The following is a 21,093-nucleotide window of genomic DNA, read 5'->3' on the forward strand; positions in this document are numbered from 1 at the left end:
TAGGGTTGTTTTTCCATGTTATAATGACTTAAATTGGGTGCACATGTAGTCTCCTTGCCATTAATGCCATGCTTGATGTGTTAGTCACAGCATAAATGTAACGTGTAGAGGGGGGCCACAGAGAGATAACAATTTTATGCACAGTACTGATGACAGAAATAACTTAGAGAAAGTCTGTCTGAGTTCTACATTTTTTAATGTTTTCTTTCTAAAGTGCCAGTTATTTTTTTGATGTTTGTTTTTTCTTAATTACTTTTTAGATTTGAATTCCTCTGGGGTGGTAGAACAGCAGCAGAACATACAGATTCCTCTGTTCCTGAGGAAATCAGAATGACATGCCAACAATTTGTTCGCTATCATAGAGATCACTGTGTCAGGAGCATTGTCAAAGACAGGAGGTGAGTCTAGTGCTGTGGAGAAGTTCATGTAAACTGCATTAGAATGTTCAGAGACCATCGTATAGCAGTAATAATGCAGCATGTCCCTGAAAGGAGACATCAGTTTGAAGACTGAGAATGTAATTTTAGGCAAGTGTTTTCATACCTGAATTTTACATAAGTAGCCATATTGTTACGTTCAGGTGGAATGACCTGAAAATTGGACCCAACAAATACTACACCGAAGAGCCTTGTTCTGCCAGACTTCAAAGAATGTTGAGTTTAGAAGCAATATTGTGTGTGTTAAATATAGATCTTTTCTAGTTCTGTCCTGCTTTTGGTTTTGTTTTCTAAAAGGTTGTTTTATTACTAGATATGTCTTCTTCAGTTGGGAACTTCTAAGGCTATAGATGTTCTGGAAGAGTGGGGATGCAGCATATGGTGGCAAAAGGGATTTTTCTGCCAGTCCAGTTAAACTGCCTTCCAAAAAATACAAGCTAAGCTAACTGAACTGATATCAAGGTTTTTATTCATTTAACTACACTGGTCAGGGGATGTCATATTTCCTCATTTCTAGCCAGTGTGCCTGTGCTTGCAGAACTTTGCAGCACAGACCACACCTCAGAGTATTTGCAGGGGAAAAATTTTTTAGCCTAATCCCAAAAAGCCTATGCTCCTGAGTGTGTACTTTTTCAGGTGTTAAGGCAGTGGTTTTCAACCTTGTTATACTCCAAACACCCCTTGGAAAATGCAACTGGTTTGAATTTGGTAGCACCCCTGGTTCAGGACCACTATTGTATTGCTTCCACCTACCTCAGTGGTCCTCAACCAGGGTTCTTCTGCAACACTCCATCCTGTATCAGGGTTTTTTGATGAACCTAAAGCAGGCAGGATGTAACTAATGACTTTCATGTCTTAGGCAACACTCCCCTGTGCCCCTTGGGAGAAAAGGAGGGTGGTCTTACCTGCCCTGGATGTCCCCACACCTGGCTTCTGCAGCCACATGGTGCACAGGGCTGCTCCAGTCCAACTTGGCTCCTGTGGCTGGGTGCTGCACAGGGCTGCTGCATCCCAACCTGGCTCCTCTGGCTAGGCAGCACAAGGGTCTGCAGCTGGAGCATGTGCTCTTGTTATAGTCCCTTCCTGGCCCAATCCCACATGCTCCTCTGAGGAACAGAGGGGTAGAGGACAGTCCCACCTGCCTGACACCCCTCTGTTTCCAGGAGTGTAGGATCTCAGACCAGGAAGGGCTGCAGGTAGAGTGCATGCGCCAGCTGTAGCCATGTCACGATCTGCCTTTGCAGGAGTCACACAGGGCAGTTCAAAATGGCTGAGGTGGCACCAGTGCCACCACAGCTCTGTTGAGAGCCTCTGCACTGGAGCAGTTGTTCTCTTGCAAGAACTCGGAGCACAGCAGGTCAGACATTTTTGACACTATGATTTCCTCTGTGAAATCCCTGAATTTACCTTGTGACTCATGTAGGTGTTTACACACCTAATAATGCTAATATTGTGCAGCACCCTTAAAAGGAATCTCACCCTGGTGAGGAGTTTTTCTTTGCCAGTTACAAGTTCGCACATTCGTGTTGCTTAGTCTTTGACATCTCTCAGAGCTTTCAGAAATACATTATGATGCCCCAAATTGAGGATTATGATTTCCAGTGCTGGGGCGGGAGAGAGTTAGGATGGAATTGGAGGAAAAGCAGCAAGAAAAAAAATCTGTATAATAGATAGATAGTTCTGTATAATATCCATTGTGTTGTCACAAATAAAGAGTGGTTCTAATTAAGATGCTTCTGATTTTCCTGTGATGTATAAGCAACTTGTAAGGAAGGTGAAGGAAAGCAGTCTATGGAGCCTATTTCATCTACACAGAGGCAAAATATGGCTCACCAGAAAATAGTTTTATAAAGTAGATGAAGTATGCTTTATACCTACCTGTTAAGATAAAATGTTTATCCTTCTCATTATTGAAAATTGTTGTGCTTTAGTTTTTGTCTGTCATCTGCCAACTAATTGGATTTGACAGTAGTTCAGTTTAAGAACATTTTCTCTCCAGACAAAAGTGCAGCTGGATAGACAGTTTAAATGATGGAACAGACTACTACGGAACAGAGAGAAATGTAATATACATTTTTGGGTTTTAATTTCTATTTTTGGAATCAATTTTTTTTTTAATTTTATATTTGGATATTACACAATGTTTCCAATCTTTTTGTCATTTGTGAGAAAATAATGTGCATCCTTTTATTGCACCTCTGAATATCCACTCATTTAATTTTTCACTCATTTCTCTTTGATTTAAAGATACTTTTTCTGTGATACTATGTTTGTAATATATTTCTTCTTTTGTTGCTCCATTACTAGGTGCTAACAACCTTACCTTGTTTTCACTATTTGTTTCTAATTAAAATATAAAAATGTTCCTTGACTGTTGCCGTCTCATATAGCTGTTAATCATCTTTGTTTGCTCAAACTTCAGAAACCCTGCACTTGGGTTCCATAGAACAGATTTTAGATAACCAGAAACATTCATTGCTAAAGGTAAATTTCTGAATAATACTTTTAAAAGTACTGGCTAGAAGTCAGTAGCATTGCCTCATTAGCGTGGTGGAAATGAACCCAGTCTTATCCTAAATGTTATATTATTCTTAGTAGTTCCCCTCTGGCAAATACTTAGCTGAATAAGCCAGTTAAGTTACTTACTTACACTATATAAAAAGTCCATCCATGACCACACACAGGTAAAGAAAAGTTTTATAGATGGGCATTAAATTGCAGCCAAATAGCTATTGCTACTGGCACACCATATGTTATTAAATCAGGTATTTTGTTACAGAAGTGGTCATGCTAATGAATACATATGAAGTAAGTATCCAATAAATATTATTAGTGTGTTTGTGTGGTTTCTTAAAATTGATCTTTAAGTTAAGCTTATTCTCACAGGCATAACAGCTTTGCATGCATTTTGCTTTTTTACTGAGGTGTTTTATAGGATAAGGTACTGAAAACTGGCATACCCGTAGTATACAAAACTTGCAGGTTCCCTTCTAACATACTTTTAACTATCATGCTGTCTTTCCTTGTTTCCCCCTATTTTTCCTTGCTTTCCCCCACTGTGCAGTGGTGATACCAGATTTACAGAACATATGGGTGAATCCTTCCTTTGACATACAGGTGTGGTGCAAAGATATCAACTGGTATCTTCTTTGGCTGTGACCTGGTGAACTGGCTTATCCAAGTTGGCCTTGCCTCTGACCGTGGTGAAGCTGTGACGTATGGAGACAGACTGGTGAAAGGAGGAGTTGTCCAGCATATTACCAATGAATTTGAATTTCGGGATGAGTACTTGTACTACCGCTTTGTTCGTAAGAGATCTGCTGTGAATGAGAGGTACTAACCTGGGCACGTACTCAAAAGAGAATCAAGAGCAAGCAAGTTCATCTCCCCTGCTCTCACTACTGACACCTGATGCATTCTGTTTCTTCTGATTCCTGCAGAATTCTGTTTCTTACTTGTAATGCATAAGAAATGCTGGTTCTGCCTGTCTCTCACTCTCAAAAAACTGTAGCTAATGACCTGCTTTGAATGCTCACTCACGCCAACATCTATTTTTAAATAATGTAACTTAAACCACTAGAAGATACTTGGCATCAGCTATTTTTCCAGTTTGAACAAAACAAACAGGAGTTAAAAGATTCCTCCCCTCATTAAATCCACGAACAATATCAGTGAAACAACTGATAGTTGCCAGTGCCATATAGAAAATGTATGCATTCTAGTGGGATTATATTCTGTATTTTACCATGTTTTATGCATTTACTCGGGTGAGATCCTGACCCTGAGTTCAGACGGTATGAGTTTCTCCATTGATTTAATGGAGCCAGTCTTTCCTTCTACTGCCCTTCCACCATCTTCCTGTTCTTGTCACTTTGTACACTTGCATAAAAATGAGGAACTTTTGCTCAACTGTTTATTTATTAGCCTAGGTATTTTATTCCTCCCATAAACATGAAATCCTCTGCTTTTAATGACATAATTGGTGTGAATATGATTTATGTCAAAGGTTTAGGAGCAAGAAATTAGCAGCTGAACAAATAACAACAAAGATCCTGGTTTTATACAAATTAATCAAGTCTTAAAGAGACAAAAAATGTCTTGCAGAAACAAAAAAAGATGGAACTAATTCTAAACAATTTGTTATCCAGGGTGTTTTTTTTCCATTTGATGCATGTAACTCTGTAAAAGGAGAATGATTACCAGATTATTCATTCCTTCTGAGTATCAAGTCTTTTCATCTTCAAAATCTGGAGGTAGTAAGCTACTGTGGGGAGTTGAAGCTGTGGGTATCTATGCAAATCAGGTCCAGAACTTTTAACGCTCTGACTTTTAAATTTGTCTAAAGAAACCTTATGGAATTTCTGAACATGATTTTAGAATTTCTAAGGATTTGAAAAAATAATGTTCACTTTTTTGTCAAACATTTCTTTCATGGATATAAGGTAATCAAATTCTACTAAGACTCAGGTATCTCCCTAAAAATTTCAAAGCGCTCTCTGTTGTTTGTATCCTTTCGATATACAAAATAGAGTTTGAGAATCCATATTATCTGAAATATTTTGAAATGGCTAATAGAATCGATGTACGGAATAACTAGTGCTCTTTTAAAACTGCCAGACCAATACTAAATTATTTCTACCAGACTTTTAATCAACACTGTAACTGGGGGGACCCACAAAATAGCCTTTTACTCGAGTAGAGTAGCCAAGTATGAAAATCTCCCTTTAAATCTTTTTTTTTTTTAAGGAATTTTTTCTTTGACATGAGAAACCAAATCCTTTTGCTGACAAACATGTAGTCTTTCTTGCACATTAATCTGCAGCGTGCATAGATGCAGACAGCGTACTATTGTGTGCGGTACAAATTGGGATATTTTACCTTTTTTCATAACCAAACAACCTGACGTTTATAGTAACGTGGCTTAGTATACGCCACAGATAAAATGGATGCTTTACTCTTGTGACATTGCAACAGCTGAAAACAGATGTGTTAAACTATTTTGGAAGAAATTTTGAATCTATATGCATATATACACTTACAGTATATATATATGGAAGCAGTGGTTATCACTGGCTTCTAAATGTTGCAAATTCTCAATAAATCTATAGTTGTTTTATCTGGTGTTTCTGAATATTTTGTTGTAAAATGCGATGGGGTACTTCTGTAAGGTAAACACTGCAAGAACTATTTCTGTCCTTTTTGAGGGTCCTCTTATATTAGTGATTTGGCAATCCCATTTGTTTTCTCAACGGATTTTATCAGTGTGTCTTCTTAACTGGCTGGAGGACCTACTGTGAATTGATCTCTTTCAAGTGAAGAATAACTGACTTATACCAGCTATGAAATACTTTGGGACTAAGCTGGGACTAAGCTCCTTTTGATTGGTTTTCTGCATTTGTTAAATTATCCACTTGATGACTAATGGCTAGTTTCTTGAAAGTGTGTTGTCAGCCAAGTAGTCATCTTTTCTCTGATTTTCCTTATTTAAAATGGTCCTGCTTATTCCCTTTCTTATGATGCATCCAGTCTGCCCCAGGTTTACATGCAAAATAATCAGTCTCTGAGGGAAAAAATTCCCAAACTGTCTCTCTAAGGAAAAAGCTCCTTATCACATTGTTCTCTTTAATTGAAGTGGAAATCATCATCTTATTACTGAGTTACAATATTGTGACCATTGATACTATACCATCATCCAATTATATAGTCTGCAATAGTTAATTAATTTAATGAAACCGTAAATTAAATTCAAGATATTTATTTTATTTTTGAGCACACTCGGCACCACTAGAAAATGAGCAGATTTTAGACAGTGCTCAAAAGCTGGTAAGCCCCCATGACAGGAAGGCAGGTACTTGCTTCCCAGTGGTGTGGAAGCATTTAAAGTAGCGTGAGTGCCCGCTTCCCAAACATCTGAATGAATGGGGACTTTTGTTGTTAAAGACCTGAAAGGATGTATTAGGCTCTTCTCTGTTTCAGGTCAACTAGCTTGGAATGACGGGATTAATTTATAAACTGGAACCTATATGTCCAAAATACACTTCCACCAATTCAATTGCTCTGTCCTGTGAAGCACTGAGGTTTAACCTTTTTTTCCTGTAACTTATTGAAGAAACCATGGAAGAAACATTTAATTCATACATGCTTTCACAACAGTAGAACACATTAGGTCATAAGTTCCAGTGACCTATTTAAATAGTCTCTCTCAACTGCCTGGTGCTCCTAACCCAAATGTGTGTTAAGGTTGCCTCCTAGAGGTCACTTAAACTTTCTTACCAATTTCTTTTAGTTCTTTATTTTTTTCCTAAAATAATTCTTCCCAAGAAGAGCTCATCCAAAATAAATCCCATATGACAGTAAAAGGAAGTGACATCCATCACTTCACCCACCTACAGACTGAAGCAGGCCAATTACAATGGTATATCACTTAGACCCAGAAAGAGAAAACAATATGGCAGCTACAGGGGAATAGTCTAAGCGTAATTGCCTGTGTTGGAATCTGGGCTGACCTCCCTGCTTATTACCATGAGATTATGACTAAGTGGTAAGCAGTCCACTTTGTGGGCCTGTTTCACTACTGTGTTACTTCTGTTTTATGCTTGTATAACTTCATTGATTTTACAAGAGTTGCATAAAACTGGAATATAGCAGCAGCAAAGCAAGTACCATAACAGATACCATAACTTTACAATGCTGCCTAACACTGTCCAGGGGCAGAACCTAATTCACCACAATAACCAATATAGCTGTTTGTAGCATCTGTTTTAGGACTATTTTAGGTAGTGTAATGAAGTCAAAATTCAAGATGGAATGACTGCTAAATGATTTGCTGTCAAATAAGACCTACATTAGGAACTGAGAAGGAACATGGCAAATAACACTTTATTGAATCATTCTTTTTCCATTTCATAAACATTTCTGTATTATTGAACTCCCAAGAGATCTTGTTCTTTATTAGAAGAATATGATGGCAATAGAGATGCAGAAGGATGCAGTTAACTGAAAAAAAAAGTTTTTATGGAAAATGTTTTATGTAATGTTGGCAACACCTAGAGTTACTATAACTAAGCAACAGGAATTTTCAGATTACTTTGTATGTTCAGCAGCCAGTTTCATCCCAAGACGGGGGGACGAATCAGGGCGACCGCCCTGGGCCCAGAACTTTGGGGGACGCTGCCACCGTCAAGCACTGCCGGTGGCAGAAGCAGGGGGCTAACAGGGCTTAGCTCCCCCAGAGGGCAGTGCCTGTTGTGCACGGGCTGCTGCAGAGGGGGGGCAACAGGTATACTCAGCTACCCTGCACTTACAGCCAGCACTGCAGCTGGCCCAGCTGCATACAGGCAGGTAAGTTTCTTTTAATCTTCTTTATCAGCCTGGGGGGGTAGACAGGTTGAGACCCCCACAATGCAGGGGGGAGTGGGACGGGGGAGGGTGAATCATTCACCCTGCCCCCTTCCTGCTGCACAATGGGTATTATCCCATGACACAACCCAGCTGAGGCCCCATTCACTGTGACTGGGGCCCCAGCCAGGCCGGGTCATGGGACAGTCAGAGCCTGCTGGATCCTTCGGGGATGCAGGGAGGCAACTTCCGCCACTACGCGCATTGTGGGGAGCCAAGGGGGAAGTGGGGGGAGTTCCACCCTGCTCTCAGCTCCTCTCCACCACAACCCTGGACAAGCCACTGGGCTCTGATTGTCCACAACTGGGCTGAGTCATGGGACAGTTGGAGCCCAGTGGCGCCACTTCCCAGCGGCAAGATCCACGTTGCAGCACCCACCACTTTCAAAGCAATGGCAGCATGGAGGCAAGGAATCCTCTGGCCCAGTGGTGCAGTCAAGGCTGGCCCTGCTCCAGCCCCCCACCCCCCGCAGGGGCAGTGCACACCTGGGGCCAGGAGCCAGCCAGGGTCAGGGCTGGGACTGCTGCGGCCAGGGCCGGGAGGCAGCCAGAGCCAGCCAGCACGGCACCAGCCAACGTGGCACTGGGCAATTCCACTCCCCTCCGTGCTCTTTCCCCTTCCCCACAAACTTTTCCAGGGGTGGGGGTGTGTGAGCATGTGCACATTCAGCCCCACCAATGTTTTTTTTTTTCCTTCTTCCACCTATGCCGCTCTCCATTCCCACCCTGCCCCAAGCCCCGCACAGGCTAATATGCCCCCAACCCTGCACACCCCTAGGGACAGCTCTCTTAGCAGCACTTTGCTTAGTTTCCTAATTTCACCTTTTCTATGTTAATCCATCACACCCTAGGGAGATACAAGATACAGGAGTTCACAAACAGGAAAACTGGAATTAAATATATAAATCAGTGGTTTTCAGTGACAGATGCAGCATCTAAAATAACAATGTGAAACTGACCCAGTTTCATGTTCACTGTCTCTGTTGATTTTTTCCCCCCCATTTATCTGTGTACAATACCTTGTAAGTAACCTTAAAATACAAAGGTACTGGAAGGAAATGGTCATATCAAAAGTAGCTGAGGTCTATATAAGCTTTTTCATATAACAGAACACTGATAATTTTTCATGCAAGAAGTGGAGAACTTGGAAAGTCATTGGATATATAAAGACACAGAGGAGGATAGGAGAGGTAAGAAGATGCATACAAGTATGCCATTCTGCTAATACGACCAGTGTGTGATTTAAATATAAAGAAATATGTAGAACAGGTGGCCTTATTTCTAGGGCACTGTATACATCCTAAATCTGCTGTAACCATTATGGAAAGAGAAGCATCCGCATTAACTGTTCTAAGGCTTTATGGAACATTTACCATGGCCATAATCTTGGTTATAATTTTAGAGCTTCTATCGAATACAATAAAAGTATGCTAACTGTCACTTCCAAATCCATGAAAGGGTTCACTTGCCTGAGAATGGCTCAAAAGACTCCCTTCATAGGAGATGGTTTTCATATTAGCTGTAGGGTGCTATGGTTTCTGTTTGAAGTTTTCATAGTTTTGCTAGCGGGTACTATCCCTGTATCAGAGACTAGATTTTTTTTTTTTTTTACACTATTTCACATTTTCACTAAACACAAAATAATCAGATGTCAATATGTCTCAATACAATGTTAACCTGTATGAAGCTTCCCAGCCCAAATATCACTTGGCTTCTATCTGTCTATCCAATTAACTATAAGGTTTTTCCCTAGGGAAAAATTTGAGTTTGTTTAAACAAAAAGTTTTTAAAAATCTTCAAACCATTTTTGTATAGAAGGAACCTCTTCCACATTCTGTGATACTTATTTACAGTCTATATCATCTCATAAATTATTTTTATATACTCTGTTCTTCAGATTCTTGTTTACCACAGATATTTACATCATGTCATAAATTTATCATTACCTTACAAAAGGATCAAAGAAAGAGTGGGGAAGGAGCAAGGCATGATTAGACTGGTAACTTTGGCAAGATACTTTAGATTTAATCCATAATTTATTAGAGTTTAAGTGGAAAAGTTTAGAAAGTTAATTTTTAAACTGCCATGGTATTACTGTACACGTACTCTATACCTTTACATACCTGGCACTAGTTTTCATTGTACTTGTGTGTTTAAACGTGTAAAAATTCATTACTCTTTACAAAACAATCCAGAGTTGTATTCTAAAGTGCATTAGCAGAATTAATTGAAGCACACAACTCTGAAAACAGTACATGAAATCGAAGATAATTTATTTTTCAGTGTGAGGGTTAGCAAATCAAAACATAGGGGAAATGCCAACTTTAATGTTTTACTGTAACTGGCAGGATATTTTGTACCCCTAGAATACTAGCTACTTACTAAGTATATAATCTATCAAATTTCAAGACACCTTATTGTAGAGATGAGTTAAAACAACTTACCTAAGGGATACTCTTTGCATTTTTTGTTAAAAGATGCATTTGTTATTTATAATTGTGAAACTGGTAACACGACTGTTACCCATATGTCCTGTTAGAGGAGGATTTATCTTTAGTCCATTCAGATGTATACTAGCTATATAAACTTAATGACAGCTAAAATATTTTGGTGTAGAGTGGTAATTGCACACTTGAAAGTTTAATTAGGTTGAATGATTTGCTTGTTTTATGCAGAATCTCAAAAGGAAACTGATACATATTGGTAATGTGTATTATAAGGAGTCCTCAGACTTAGCTGTTTTAATAGAGATGCAATGAAATCCTGTTCCTAAGATCCACGTGAGTATTGAGTCGTCTTATGAAATCTGCATGCGCAGAAAACGTTGTCCAAATCAGTACTGTATACAGAATGAAGATCTCCATCTTAATACTTCTAGTAGTAAAGTTAGTTGTCTCTATTCAGTGCTCCCTCAGCTGCCAGCCTACAATCATGTGTCATGTACATGGCAAACCTATTCCCTACTTTTGAAAGACTTTTTAGTCTGTTCCTTCAAAGCTAAAGCTCCTTTACAATATGTGCAAAATATATAATTCTTAATGGGAACTGGCTTTTGAAAAGTAAGATTTAATCCATAGAGCCTACAAAGGCTGATTGCTGAAGCTGAATTTTGCTGCATTTGAGTTGTACCCTTAAGCATATGCACTGATTTCTTCTTCTACACACTCTGAAAAAAGGTGCACGGCTTGGTCAACATCAAGGTATTTGTTCTGCAGGATCAATTCCATCTCACTTATTTTCTCTTTCTCCAGCTTCCTTATCCGTTCCAGAATCTCTTTTCCTTTCTCCTACAAAAAAAAAAATCTGTATTACAAATACAACAGGCAGAGAAAGGAAAGGAAAGAAAAGGAATGCATTGTTTGACCATTTTAATCTTTCTGCATAGATTAACACGTTGTCTGTAGCAACAGTGCACTGGGGTAAAAGGCAACGCTATCTAGTTTGTCCAGATTACTTGGTGTTCTCATTCAGATGCTATGTTCTCATTCAGGTCCTTAGGTCTCTACTTACTTCATTTCCCTACAAAAATGACAATGTTTTTGGCGGATGGAACACCTTTTTTGAGTCAGTAGATTCTCAGTAGCTCTTTCTTTTGATGGTATTCAATCTTGGATACCAGGGCCATTTTAGGAATTAACTCTATTTTCTGTTCCTCACAAACCTGGTATTTCTGCTCATGCTTCCTTGCACAAGTTATGTCTATGCTGGATACCTAGGAACTGTAATTCTCTATGGTGTTGACATACAAAAAAGTGGCATATCATAAACATGGTTCCTTAACCTACTCAAAGCTACTGATACCCAAGATCTGTCTACTACAGCTTTCACCTTTGCTACCATGAGCGTATTTGTGTTGATGCAAATTACAGCTCATTATTGCTACTGAAAATAGTTACTTGGATACTAGTGCTATAAGTATGCTTTAAAATCCCCATTTGTGCCCAGAGCTATATACAACTCAGTTGCTTCACAGATCTTGAGGGAATGATTAGTGTTGCTTGGTTACTATGAACTACAACTGGAAAGTAACTAACAGTGGAAAAAGAAAAGGAGGTGACTGACATTAGGAAAAAAAGGAAAAGACCAGAACCAAGAGTCAGAAAACTGGGAAGCAGTGTGGACATTTGACAGGCTGGGCCTAAGCCTGTCAAATAGAGAAACAGTTAACATACCAATTGGGCCTCAACATTTCTGAAGTGCATACTAAAGATTGGACTCTACTTCACTGAATTTATATTCTTTGCTGCCCAACATCAAACTGAATTTAACGGAACCTTAAATAGTCACATCTGTAAAACATGTATGATGCTTGCAATTCAACCTGTGTTGAATTATAATTTAATCAACATACCTTGCACGCTTCCATTACTTTAGCTGCATGTTCATGTTTTTTATAGAGTTCATGTCTTCGATCTGGCTGAGTCAGAAAACGTGGTTTCTTTTTAACCGGGTCATTCTCACCAAATGTTGGTGAGTTGGTTTTTAGTAACTGAGTAATATTTGGCACAAAAATAAAAGGCTTAAATACAGACCTAGAGGGAAAAAATAGAACATCCTTCACCGAAACAGTTTTAGTACAATTGCCAAATAAAAGTCAATGAGTCACTATTTCTTCTGTCTCTCCCTTTAGCTTCCTCTGGAGAAAGACTTCAGAAAACTCATCTTATTTCTGAGTTAATTGGCACAGGTACATGAAGTCTCTTAACAGGTAAATTAATGTTATACATGTACACAGAGGAGCTGTAAGATCCTAATTAAGACTTACGCATCCTGCTCTCACTACATGTTTGGAGTTAAAAGATTTAAACAAAAATTGCCATTTTAGACCCTACTGAAGTTTTTATTACCCAAGTTAATGCATCACCTGTCAGGCTCTGGGGTTCCTGTAAAGAAATGAATACAAGGTAGACTTGAGTCCTGAGGTAAAATGGAGACCATACTTCCAGTAGTCATAAATCCTCCTTCCATATTAATGCCACTCTCTTTATCTCGAAGAATCTCCATCATTGTTTCAGCAGTTATATTGCCTATTTAAGATACAAAACAGGTTAGTTATGTACAGTGCCACTGACTTAAAGAGCATCTACTCTAGAACCTTTCTTGTTTATTCATTTTTCACAGGGAACGTCCATTTTGCCTTTTTGACAAAACAGCAAAACAAATGTGAAATGACAGTTATCATAGTAGCTTCTTACCCTGGTACTTAGTCTGAAAGATGTTCTCTTTAGCTATGTCATGAAAGCAATCAATTACCTACCCCATATAAATATATCAAAATAAGCAACATGTTGAAAATACCAAATGAGAATACTATTTTATTTTCAAAATATACCTCCTCTGAAAGGAAAATGACAATGAGCTACTGTATTGGACTCAAAGTGTTTTGCAAATCCCAAACACATTTGTTAAGTGTAAGACTAGCAAACAGTTGTTCACATAGTAACTTTCCAGATGAAAATTAATAGCTTTGGATTAAAAGCTAAACTTTAAGTGCTGTGTGGGAGTTAAGCAGACAAAACACAATATTGGCTATTGGGGTTTATATACAGATAATGCCACTAGACTACATTGAAAATGCAAAAATAATGACAACTGTGTGTGGATTTCCTGTGCATCATGTTGAAAAAAATGCAATTCTAAGAGACTAGAGTGTTTCTTATCATTTGACTTCCCAGGTAATTTAGATTTCAAGATGACAGCTGAAATGATGCATTAGAGAAAAACAAGTTTTATGCCTTGAATGAAATGGAACCACACTAGCGTATCCATTTGTGAGGAGGGCAACATAATTCCTTGTCAAGCAGCCCACAGTGAATAAAGTATACCATTCAGGTAGTTTGGGGTTCTTGTGGAAATTGTTCTGAGACGGGGCAAAAGAGACCCCTCCTTTGGGGCTGTCTGTATCTGTAAAACTTCTCATAGTACAATTTTTAAAGTAGTGTTTAACGTTCAAATACTGGTGATATTGTATCAGTTTGTATAGGAGTTCCTAGTGAAGTATGCCTGATATTTTTAGAGATGGCAGTTACAGGCATTGCCTTTTTTCTGGTATAACACATGATGGGTCACACAACAACACAATCACATAAAGAAAGAAATCCAAATAATCTATTAATTGGTTTTTCCACTTTAATACTGGCACGGCCAACCTTAAAATTCCTAACTTTACTATGGTCACTTCAAATAATTTATCTTTGAATTAGGATTTGCATTTTAATTTGTCTTGATGTTTTTAATTATAATGCTAAAAATAGTTGCACAGACTTCTGCACGGCTAGAAAACTGACCTACTTGGCTAATTTTCCCTGTAAATGATGCAAGTTGAAATCCATACTTGACTTCCTATATAGCATATGAATATTTAACCGTGTCCACGCTCTTGAGAATAGTGGGCATAACTATCTGGGGGAAGCCTGAAAAAGGCAAAACCAGCTATATGAAAGGAATGACAAACGAGGTAGTCTTCTTATTTAGTCAATCACCAACTGGTCCAGCAGAGAATAAGTAGTACATTTCTCTTTTGTAAACTTTTTTAAACTACTTATCTAAACTTCTAAATATATATATATATATATATTTGATACTCCTAAGTTCACAAAATAGAATACTCAGTGGCTGCTTTTCAGATGTAAAATATCATAAGTATATCCCCACAGGCTGAAGATCAGTGGTCAGGAAAGATTTGTTTTTAAATCCCCTGGGAGAAAAAGCTTAGACAAGTAAAGTATGAAGCTAGTGGATTTTATCTTAAACTAAATAGAGTTTGCTAGTCTGAACTGAATAGCTTTTAAGGCATGCATTTAAAAACATCTACATGAAATTAAACTACATCAGCCTGATAACTTGAACACCTAGCGTGATTTAAAAATGGCTGAGGTAAATGCTTGAAATTGGAGATTTAGAATGAAAGTGTTGATAGAACCTTAACACTACTATAATACAGGTAAATACAGGTATTATGAAGATATGTTCAGTATTCAGAACCTGCAGTTCCCAGAATGAATGCAGGATTTACATGATCACTGGAGTAGGATAGCTACAGGCAATTCACTCACAAGCATTAAATGAATACTGAAGCCGAGCCAGCAGAGCTCAGCAAAATAAATAAAAAACACACCAGAGAGCAATTTTATTTAGATTCAAATTAATTATTTCAAATGAACAAGCAAATAGAGATACAACTTTGTACTGTTTGAAGCATAAATAAGAGCTGCCATGAAGCAGCAGTTGGAAGAGATGGTGGCAGTTTCTCTCTGCAGAAATACATAAGTTCATAATTATGAATTTTTGCTGAAAGTACTGCGATTCTTTATTCTGTTTTCAGAGTGTGTTTTTTATTAGGTGGTATAAGTTTAACGGTTACATTTTTAAACTGGTTTTTAATGTTGGTATCATCAGATACAGTCTAAAAATGAATTATATTAAGTAGAATACTGTATTTTCTAACATAATACATGCACCTTTTTTCCCCAAAATCAGCCGCCCCAAATTGGAGTGCATGTTTTGACCAAAACTAAGCTAAAATGTTGTTTAGTCAGGCTCTGCTTTATTACGTTTTATTTTATTATTTATTAATTCTCTTTTGCTATAAGCCATCTTGAGCCTTCAATGGAAAGGATGGCATATAAATTTCATAAATAAATACTCAAGGAAGCTGTTTTCTTCACTGGAAAAGGAGCACTCCTAGAGAGACTGTGCATGCCATGTGGGTGCCAGGATGGCTGCTGCTTGTGTCTGCTCAGCAAAGCGAAGGGTAGTAGTTTTGCGTTAACCCTCTCACAGCTGTAGCTATTAGCTGAGCACTGTTTCTGTCTTGTGTTCAAAGCAGCAAGTGAGCTGCTGTTTGTACCTTGATGAAGCTTACAAATGTGGAAACATTTCATTTACAGGAACTTATATAAAGAAATACTTACAGTAAAGAAGTAATTTGCTACCGTCCTTTGCAAAGGCCCGAGGCCTAATCTTGTGACACAGCAAGCCCTCCTGGAAACACAGCATCCAAGTATAGAATCGCAGGAGACAGTCTGGCATACCAGGGAGTTCCTGATACCATACTTTGTGGACACTCTGGCCACGTCCACATGAGCATGGACATTTGTTTCCTCAGGACAAGAAACAGTGGCACACTTTGTGCCTCTGCTACTTGTCCCTCGGGAATGCCTGTCCCATGTGCCCTTTGGCACATGGCAGGTTACCCTGGGTGGGGTAGCGCAGGCTGGGGCTAGCAACTATGCTGGCCCTAACAACCTTACCCAGGGTCCTGGGGAATTCCTGGGGCTGCAGCCATGGCAATCCTGCCTCTTGGAGACTCCAGCAGCTGGAGTGTGGCTCTGGCTGGCCCAGCTCCGGTTTTGGGTGGCGAGTGCTGACACTGTGTGTACTGCCCGGCTTTTTTCACACCATTTGTTTGACCCCAGGATCTTCCAGAGTCAACCCTATAGTTTCACAGTTTCATAGTTTCTAGGGTCGGAAGGGACCTGAGCAGATCATCTAGTCCGACCCCCTGCCATGGCAGGAAAGAATACTGGGGTCAAATGACCACAGCAAGATGTTCATCCAACCTCCTCTTAAAAACCCCCGGGGTAGGAGCCTGCACCACTTCTCTTGGAAGTTGGGTCCAGACCCTAGCTGCCCTGACCGTGAAGTAGCGCCTCCTGATATCTAACCTAAACCTACCCTCTGCCAGCTTGTGACTGTTATTCCTGGTCACTCCTGGCAGTGCACAGGGGAACAGTGACTCCCCCAATGCCCGCTGATTCCCCCTGACTAGTTTATAACAGGCCACAAGATCCCCCCTCAGCCTTCTCTTTTGGAGGCTGAACAGGTTCAGGTCCTGTAGCCTCTCCTCATAGGGCCTGCCCTGCTGTCCCCTGTTCATATGAGTGGTCCTCCTCTGGACCCTCTCCATGCTGTCCACATCCCTCTTGAAGTGTGGCGCCCAAAACTGGATGCAGTACTCCAACTGCGGCCTGACCAGTGCCGCATACAGGGGGAGGATCACCTCTTTGGACCTGCTCGAGATGCGTCTGTGGATGCATGACAAGGTGCGGTTGGCCTTCTTAACTGCCTCCCCACACTGCCAGCCCATGTTCATCTTGGAGTCAATGATGACCCCCAGATCCTTTTCCACTTCCGTGCTAACAAGAGGGGAGTTCCCCAACCTGTAGGTAGGGTGCTGGTTGTTCCTCCCGAGGTGCATCACCTTGCATTTGTCTGTGTTGAAACCCATCCTATTCTCATCCGCCCACCCTTGTAGCCTGTCAAGTTCTGATTGTAGCCTGTTGCATCCTTCCAGTGTGCCCATGTCCCCCCACATCTTAGTGTCATAAGCAAAACAGGGTGCTTTTTACCCCCTCGTCCAAGTCACTGATGAAGATGCTGAACAGCGCGGGCCCGAGGACCGAGCCCTGCGGAACCCCACTGCCCCCGTCCTTCCAGGTTGAGAAGGACACATCCACTACCACCCTCTGGGTGCGGCCCTCCAGCCAGTTGGCAACCCATTTGACTGTGTGAGTGTCTACACCACAGCCCCCCAGTTTCTTAATGAGAACGGGGTGAGAGACAGTGTCAAAAGCCTTCCGGAAGTCCAGGAAGACTATATCCACTGCTACCCCTGCATCTAATGATTTGGTAATCTGATCGTAAAAGGCCACCAGGTTGGTCTGACAGGACCTACCACTGATGAACCCATGTTGGTTGCCCCTAAGCATGCAGTACCCTGCTGGCCCCTCCTGGATGTGTGCCAGCATAAATTTTCTCAAACAGCTTGCCTAGGATCGAGGTAAGACTAACCGACCTATAGTTTCCCGGGTCCTCCTTCCTGCCTTTTTTGAAGATGGGAACCACGTTGGCCCTCTTCCAGTCCTCTGGTACTTCACCAGAGCACCACGAGTGCTCGTAAAGCTGTGCCAGGGGACTTGCAATGACCTCGGCCAGTTCCTTTAGAACTCTAGGGTGGAGATCATCCGGACCAGCTGACTTAAATACGTCCAACCCTCCAGAAGCTCCCCAACTAAATCCTCGCTAACCCGTGGCCCAGGTGTGCCTCCCCCGGGGCCCGAGGGGGGCCCAGCAGGGAGGTGGCTGTTCTGGTCCCTTCTTAGGAAGACGGAAGCAAAGAAATCATTAAAACCTCTCCCCTTGCAACATGGAGAACATCTGAATATGTGGTGTGTGTCATGGCAGATGGGTCTGTGGAGCCACATACCTCATGGCCACGCTTGTCTGGACACAGCCTCTGTTTCCAGGAGGATTTACTCTATCACAGAAAACCATAACTCTGGAAAAATCTTTTTTTTCCTACCTTCTTTTGCCTTCCAAAAGCAAGGTGTATCCCTTATTTGGAAGCATGCTGTATGTGAAAAAATATGATAATATTTATATGAATACAGCACTCAATGGGTTTCTTGTTTTAGACACTATCTAAATCTATATTCTCTGCTACAAAGTTCTACAGAGTCTTATCTGTGTAGCTGTGAATTGAAGTAAGTCTACTTCTTTATTTTCTCATAAAGTAGGTGGTTGGTAAGTGGCCCATCAGTACAAATCATTGTGGAAGATACAACGAGACCCTGACTTGACTTGGCTTAACCTCTAGGTGTAACTGCAGCTTTGTATGTTTTTGTGTACCTGTTTTCTCTAACCCCAAAATGGCAAAAACAATTAAAAAGCTTAAAAACAAACTAGACTGATTTTTAAAAATATTATCACTCCATCATTTTCAAGTCACTTATAATCAATTGCATGTATTTATTTCCCATAGCAGATATATTAATCAGATTTGATTTAAAAGCACACAGATTTTAACATAAGTATATGTTGCCATTATCTTGAGTCAGATAGCAACAAAAACATACGTACCTTTGTGTTTATTCAGTAGCTTATAACCTTCACAGTATCTGCCCCTTGACATAGTCATTCTGGCTGTATTTACGTAGGAATACACAGCAGCAAAATCAAATTCTTTTTCACCATCCCACCAGCCTTTGCTCTTTGCATATGCTCTCATTTCTGGGTGTTCCCGATCAATCTTGGTGGTTATGGAGAGTTGGTTGGAAATATTCCGCACGCCCTCTGTTTTGTAAGTGGGAAAAGAATGTATTTTTTTGTATGTTATGGACTGATTTTCTTCTCGTGTCTTATTTGTCTATGGTAAGCTTACTAGAAAACATGATATATTTAGCAACTTCTTAAAACTTTTTATTTTTGACTTCTCTTTCTTTGTCTCAAGTATCCAGACAATATACAAATTATACTGTTGCTTCCTTAAGCAGCTCCAAGATTCATTCTTTTAATCTTCACACCCATATTCTTTGTTCACTGTTTCTTTATATTCTGACACTAGCCTTCCTCTTCAGTCTTAAAAACTGAACTTCTTAGTCCTTTTAAATAACACTTATTAAAGTCATATTCTCCATCTATCAGTTAATTCCTCGTTGAATTTTTTCTAATGTTCCCTATTACTGTATCAAATTCATCAGCCTTCTATCCTAAATAGCACTATGTATGTTAAGGCCTCCATCACCCCCGCCCACCATCCATTTAAGCCCCTTTTAAAGAACCATTTTTGTGCCATACCTTCTATTTTTTCTGCCGCCCAGTATTTTCCAGAAGTCTCCAATACCCAAGCCTCCTTTCTGTCAGCTATCAAAAAGCTATTATGGTAGGTAAATGCCATTTGACTCTCCATACAGTTTCCACCCTGTCCATATTTTTCTAGCAAGTCAACAATGACAGTAAGGGCCTTTTCAGCTGTATCAGCTCTTTCAAGTCCAAGTCTAAAACAAAATTAAGATGTTTCATTTTGTAATAATAAGCCTTAAAATTGTTTTCAACCTTAATATTCAAGTTAGATCTGAACAATAAGTGATATTTGGGGGAGGAGACCTCTTCACTGGGCAGAAGGAAAAAGCTGCCAGACCTGACAGCTAAGAGTCACTAAATTGCAGCAGGATGGAACTAACTTCCTGCCCAGCCTGGACTGAGGAGGGTTATGCTAGTCTCAGAGACTGTCACTGCACTTATGACACCTTCATTACGTTTTTCTGGCCAAATGAACTAGGCAAGAATAGGTGGTCTTTCTGTGTCTCAAAGTCAGGGACTTGTGACAAAGGCTGAAACTAAAATATTGGGAGTAATTCAGGCAGTTGAGACAGAAACAGACTTAAGAAGGCCACGGCCCCAATCCTCCAGTGCAACTGGTGGCTAGAATTTTGATGGGTACCAAGCCACTCAAAACTCCTTGAGGACCTTCCTTTGTAGAGTCTCAGTGACAGGTCAGTGTCTGTGGGATAGGTATCTGTGTCAAGAAATGTTTGTATCTGAAGATGAACAGGACAGGCAGCCTTGTCTTCAGAAGCAGGGAGCCAACATAGTAAGACTGGCTTATCATGACTTGACAGACATGAGGCCAGACCTCCTCCAGACTTTCCCAGAACTGCCCCGATCAACCTAGCTGTGGGGGGGAGGGAAGAGTCAAAACAAAGTCTCAGGTGATACCTACTGTGCCAGTGGCTATAAAAAGTACTCTACCTTAACTGCAGCAACCCAAGCACTGACTGTGCATTTGAGTTGGACCGCACGCCTGGAGTTTAACTCCGCACATGTGAATACTGTCAGCCTCTCCACCAACCTGACGAGGTCCATGCCCAGGAGAGCTTCTTTGTCTTGGATTTCTTCTCTCCCCCACACGGCTTCATTCCCGATGCAGACCCCATGATCGTTGGCTCCCATTTCGGCCCCCCACAGCCAGGCCGGGCGGCTCAGGACCACGGCATGCGTGAGGGGTGCCTGCTCGATCTCGATGTAGGTGCACTGTAGCAGGGACAAGCACAGGCCCAGGGGCCTCACAGCTTCCCTGCGGCTGCAGCCCCCACCTGCCCGCCCGCGGCTCCCGCCCTGCTTGGAGGGCAGCGTCCCGGGCGCGGGTTCCCGGTGGCTGGGCTCTGCCTCCCCTCGCCCCCCCGGGCAGTCCCGCCTAAGCCGCTAGTGCTGTTAGCGAGCGGACGGGACGGGGCGGGGCGGTACCTGGAGGCGGGCGAGCGGTGCATGGCGGGCAGCGGGGCAGTGCAGCACCTCCTGCACCTCGCCGGCCTCACGGTCCGAGTTCTTGCCGAAGATGAGGCGGGCGCCGGCGGTGGCGGGTGGCAGCGCCACGAACGTGTCGCAGGAGCACGGCTCGCCCGACCCTGCCACCGTGGCCATGGCTCTGACCCTGCCCGGCCGGGGGTCACGGGGCGGGGCCGCCGGGTCACGGGGCC

The 21,093-nt window shown here is 41.2% G+C and overlaps 2 protein-coding genes across 5 annotated transcripts in view; one reads left to right on the forward strand and one right to left on the reverse strand.

Moving 5' to 3' along the window:
- Positions 1 to 5,553, forward strand: part of GPR155 (G protein-coupled receptor 155) — a 53,706-nt gene extending 48,153 nt beyond the window's left edge. For 3 of the 4 annotated variants that reach the window (XM_090045442.1, XM_090045443.1, XM_090045441.1), the window contains exons 16-17: positions 261 to 398; positions 3,555 to 5,553. In XM_090045442.1, coding sequence (XP_089901568.1) covers positions 261 to 398; positions 3,555 to 3,777 — 361 coding nt within the window. In that variant the 3' untranslated portion in view covers positions 3,778 to 5,553. Of the gene's footprint in view, positions 1 to 260; positions 399 to 3,501 lie in introns of all 4 variants that reach the window. The other variant, XM_090045444.1, reaches the window with a different exon arrangement.
- On the reverse strand, positions 4,168 to 21,093 carry SCRN3 (secernin 3). The gene is made up of 7 exons (XM_090045447.1): positions 20,861 to 21,093; positions 20,466 to 20,647; positions 19,412 to 19,611; positions 18,695 to 18,907; positions 12,699 to 12,861; positions 12,186 to 12,366; positions 4,168 to 11,121 (listed from the first exon to the last, which is right to left on the reverse strand). Exons 1-7 carry the CDS (start codon positions 21,035 to 21,037, stop codon positions 10,966 to 10,968), a joined length of 1,272 nt encoding a protein of 423 aa, XP_089901573.1. The 5' UTR covers positions 21,038 to 21,093; the 3' UTR covers positions 4,168 to 10,965.

Source organism: Crocodylus siamensis, chromosome 4 (assembly GCF_052110815.1).
Source record: "Crocodylus siamensis isolate JL-2025a chromosome 4, ASM5211081v1, whole genome shotgun sequence".
In the NCBI taxonomy this organism is placed as follows: Eukaryota; Metazoa; Chordata; order Crocodylia; family Crocodylidae; genus Crocodylus; species Crocodylus siamensis.

What these genes read in the sequence shown, in the direction of transcription:
- SCRN3 (XM_090045447.1), bottom strand. Translation starts at nt 21,037, where the DNA reads ATGGCCACGGTGGCAGGGTCGGGCGAGCCGTGCTCCTGCGACACGTTC. An exon ending in GGCGGCAGAAAAAATAGAAG is followed by an intron (nt 18,908 to 19,411) that starts GTATGGCACAAA and finishes CTTACAAAACAG; the next exon opens with AGGGCGTGCGGAATATTTCC. An exon ending in GCTACTGAATAAACACAAAG is followed by an intron (nt 12,862 to 18,694) that starts GTACGTATGTTT and finishes TATCTTAAATAG; the next exon opens with GCAATATAACTGCTGAAACA.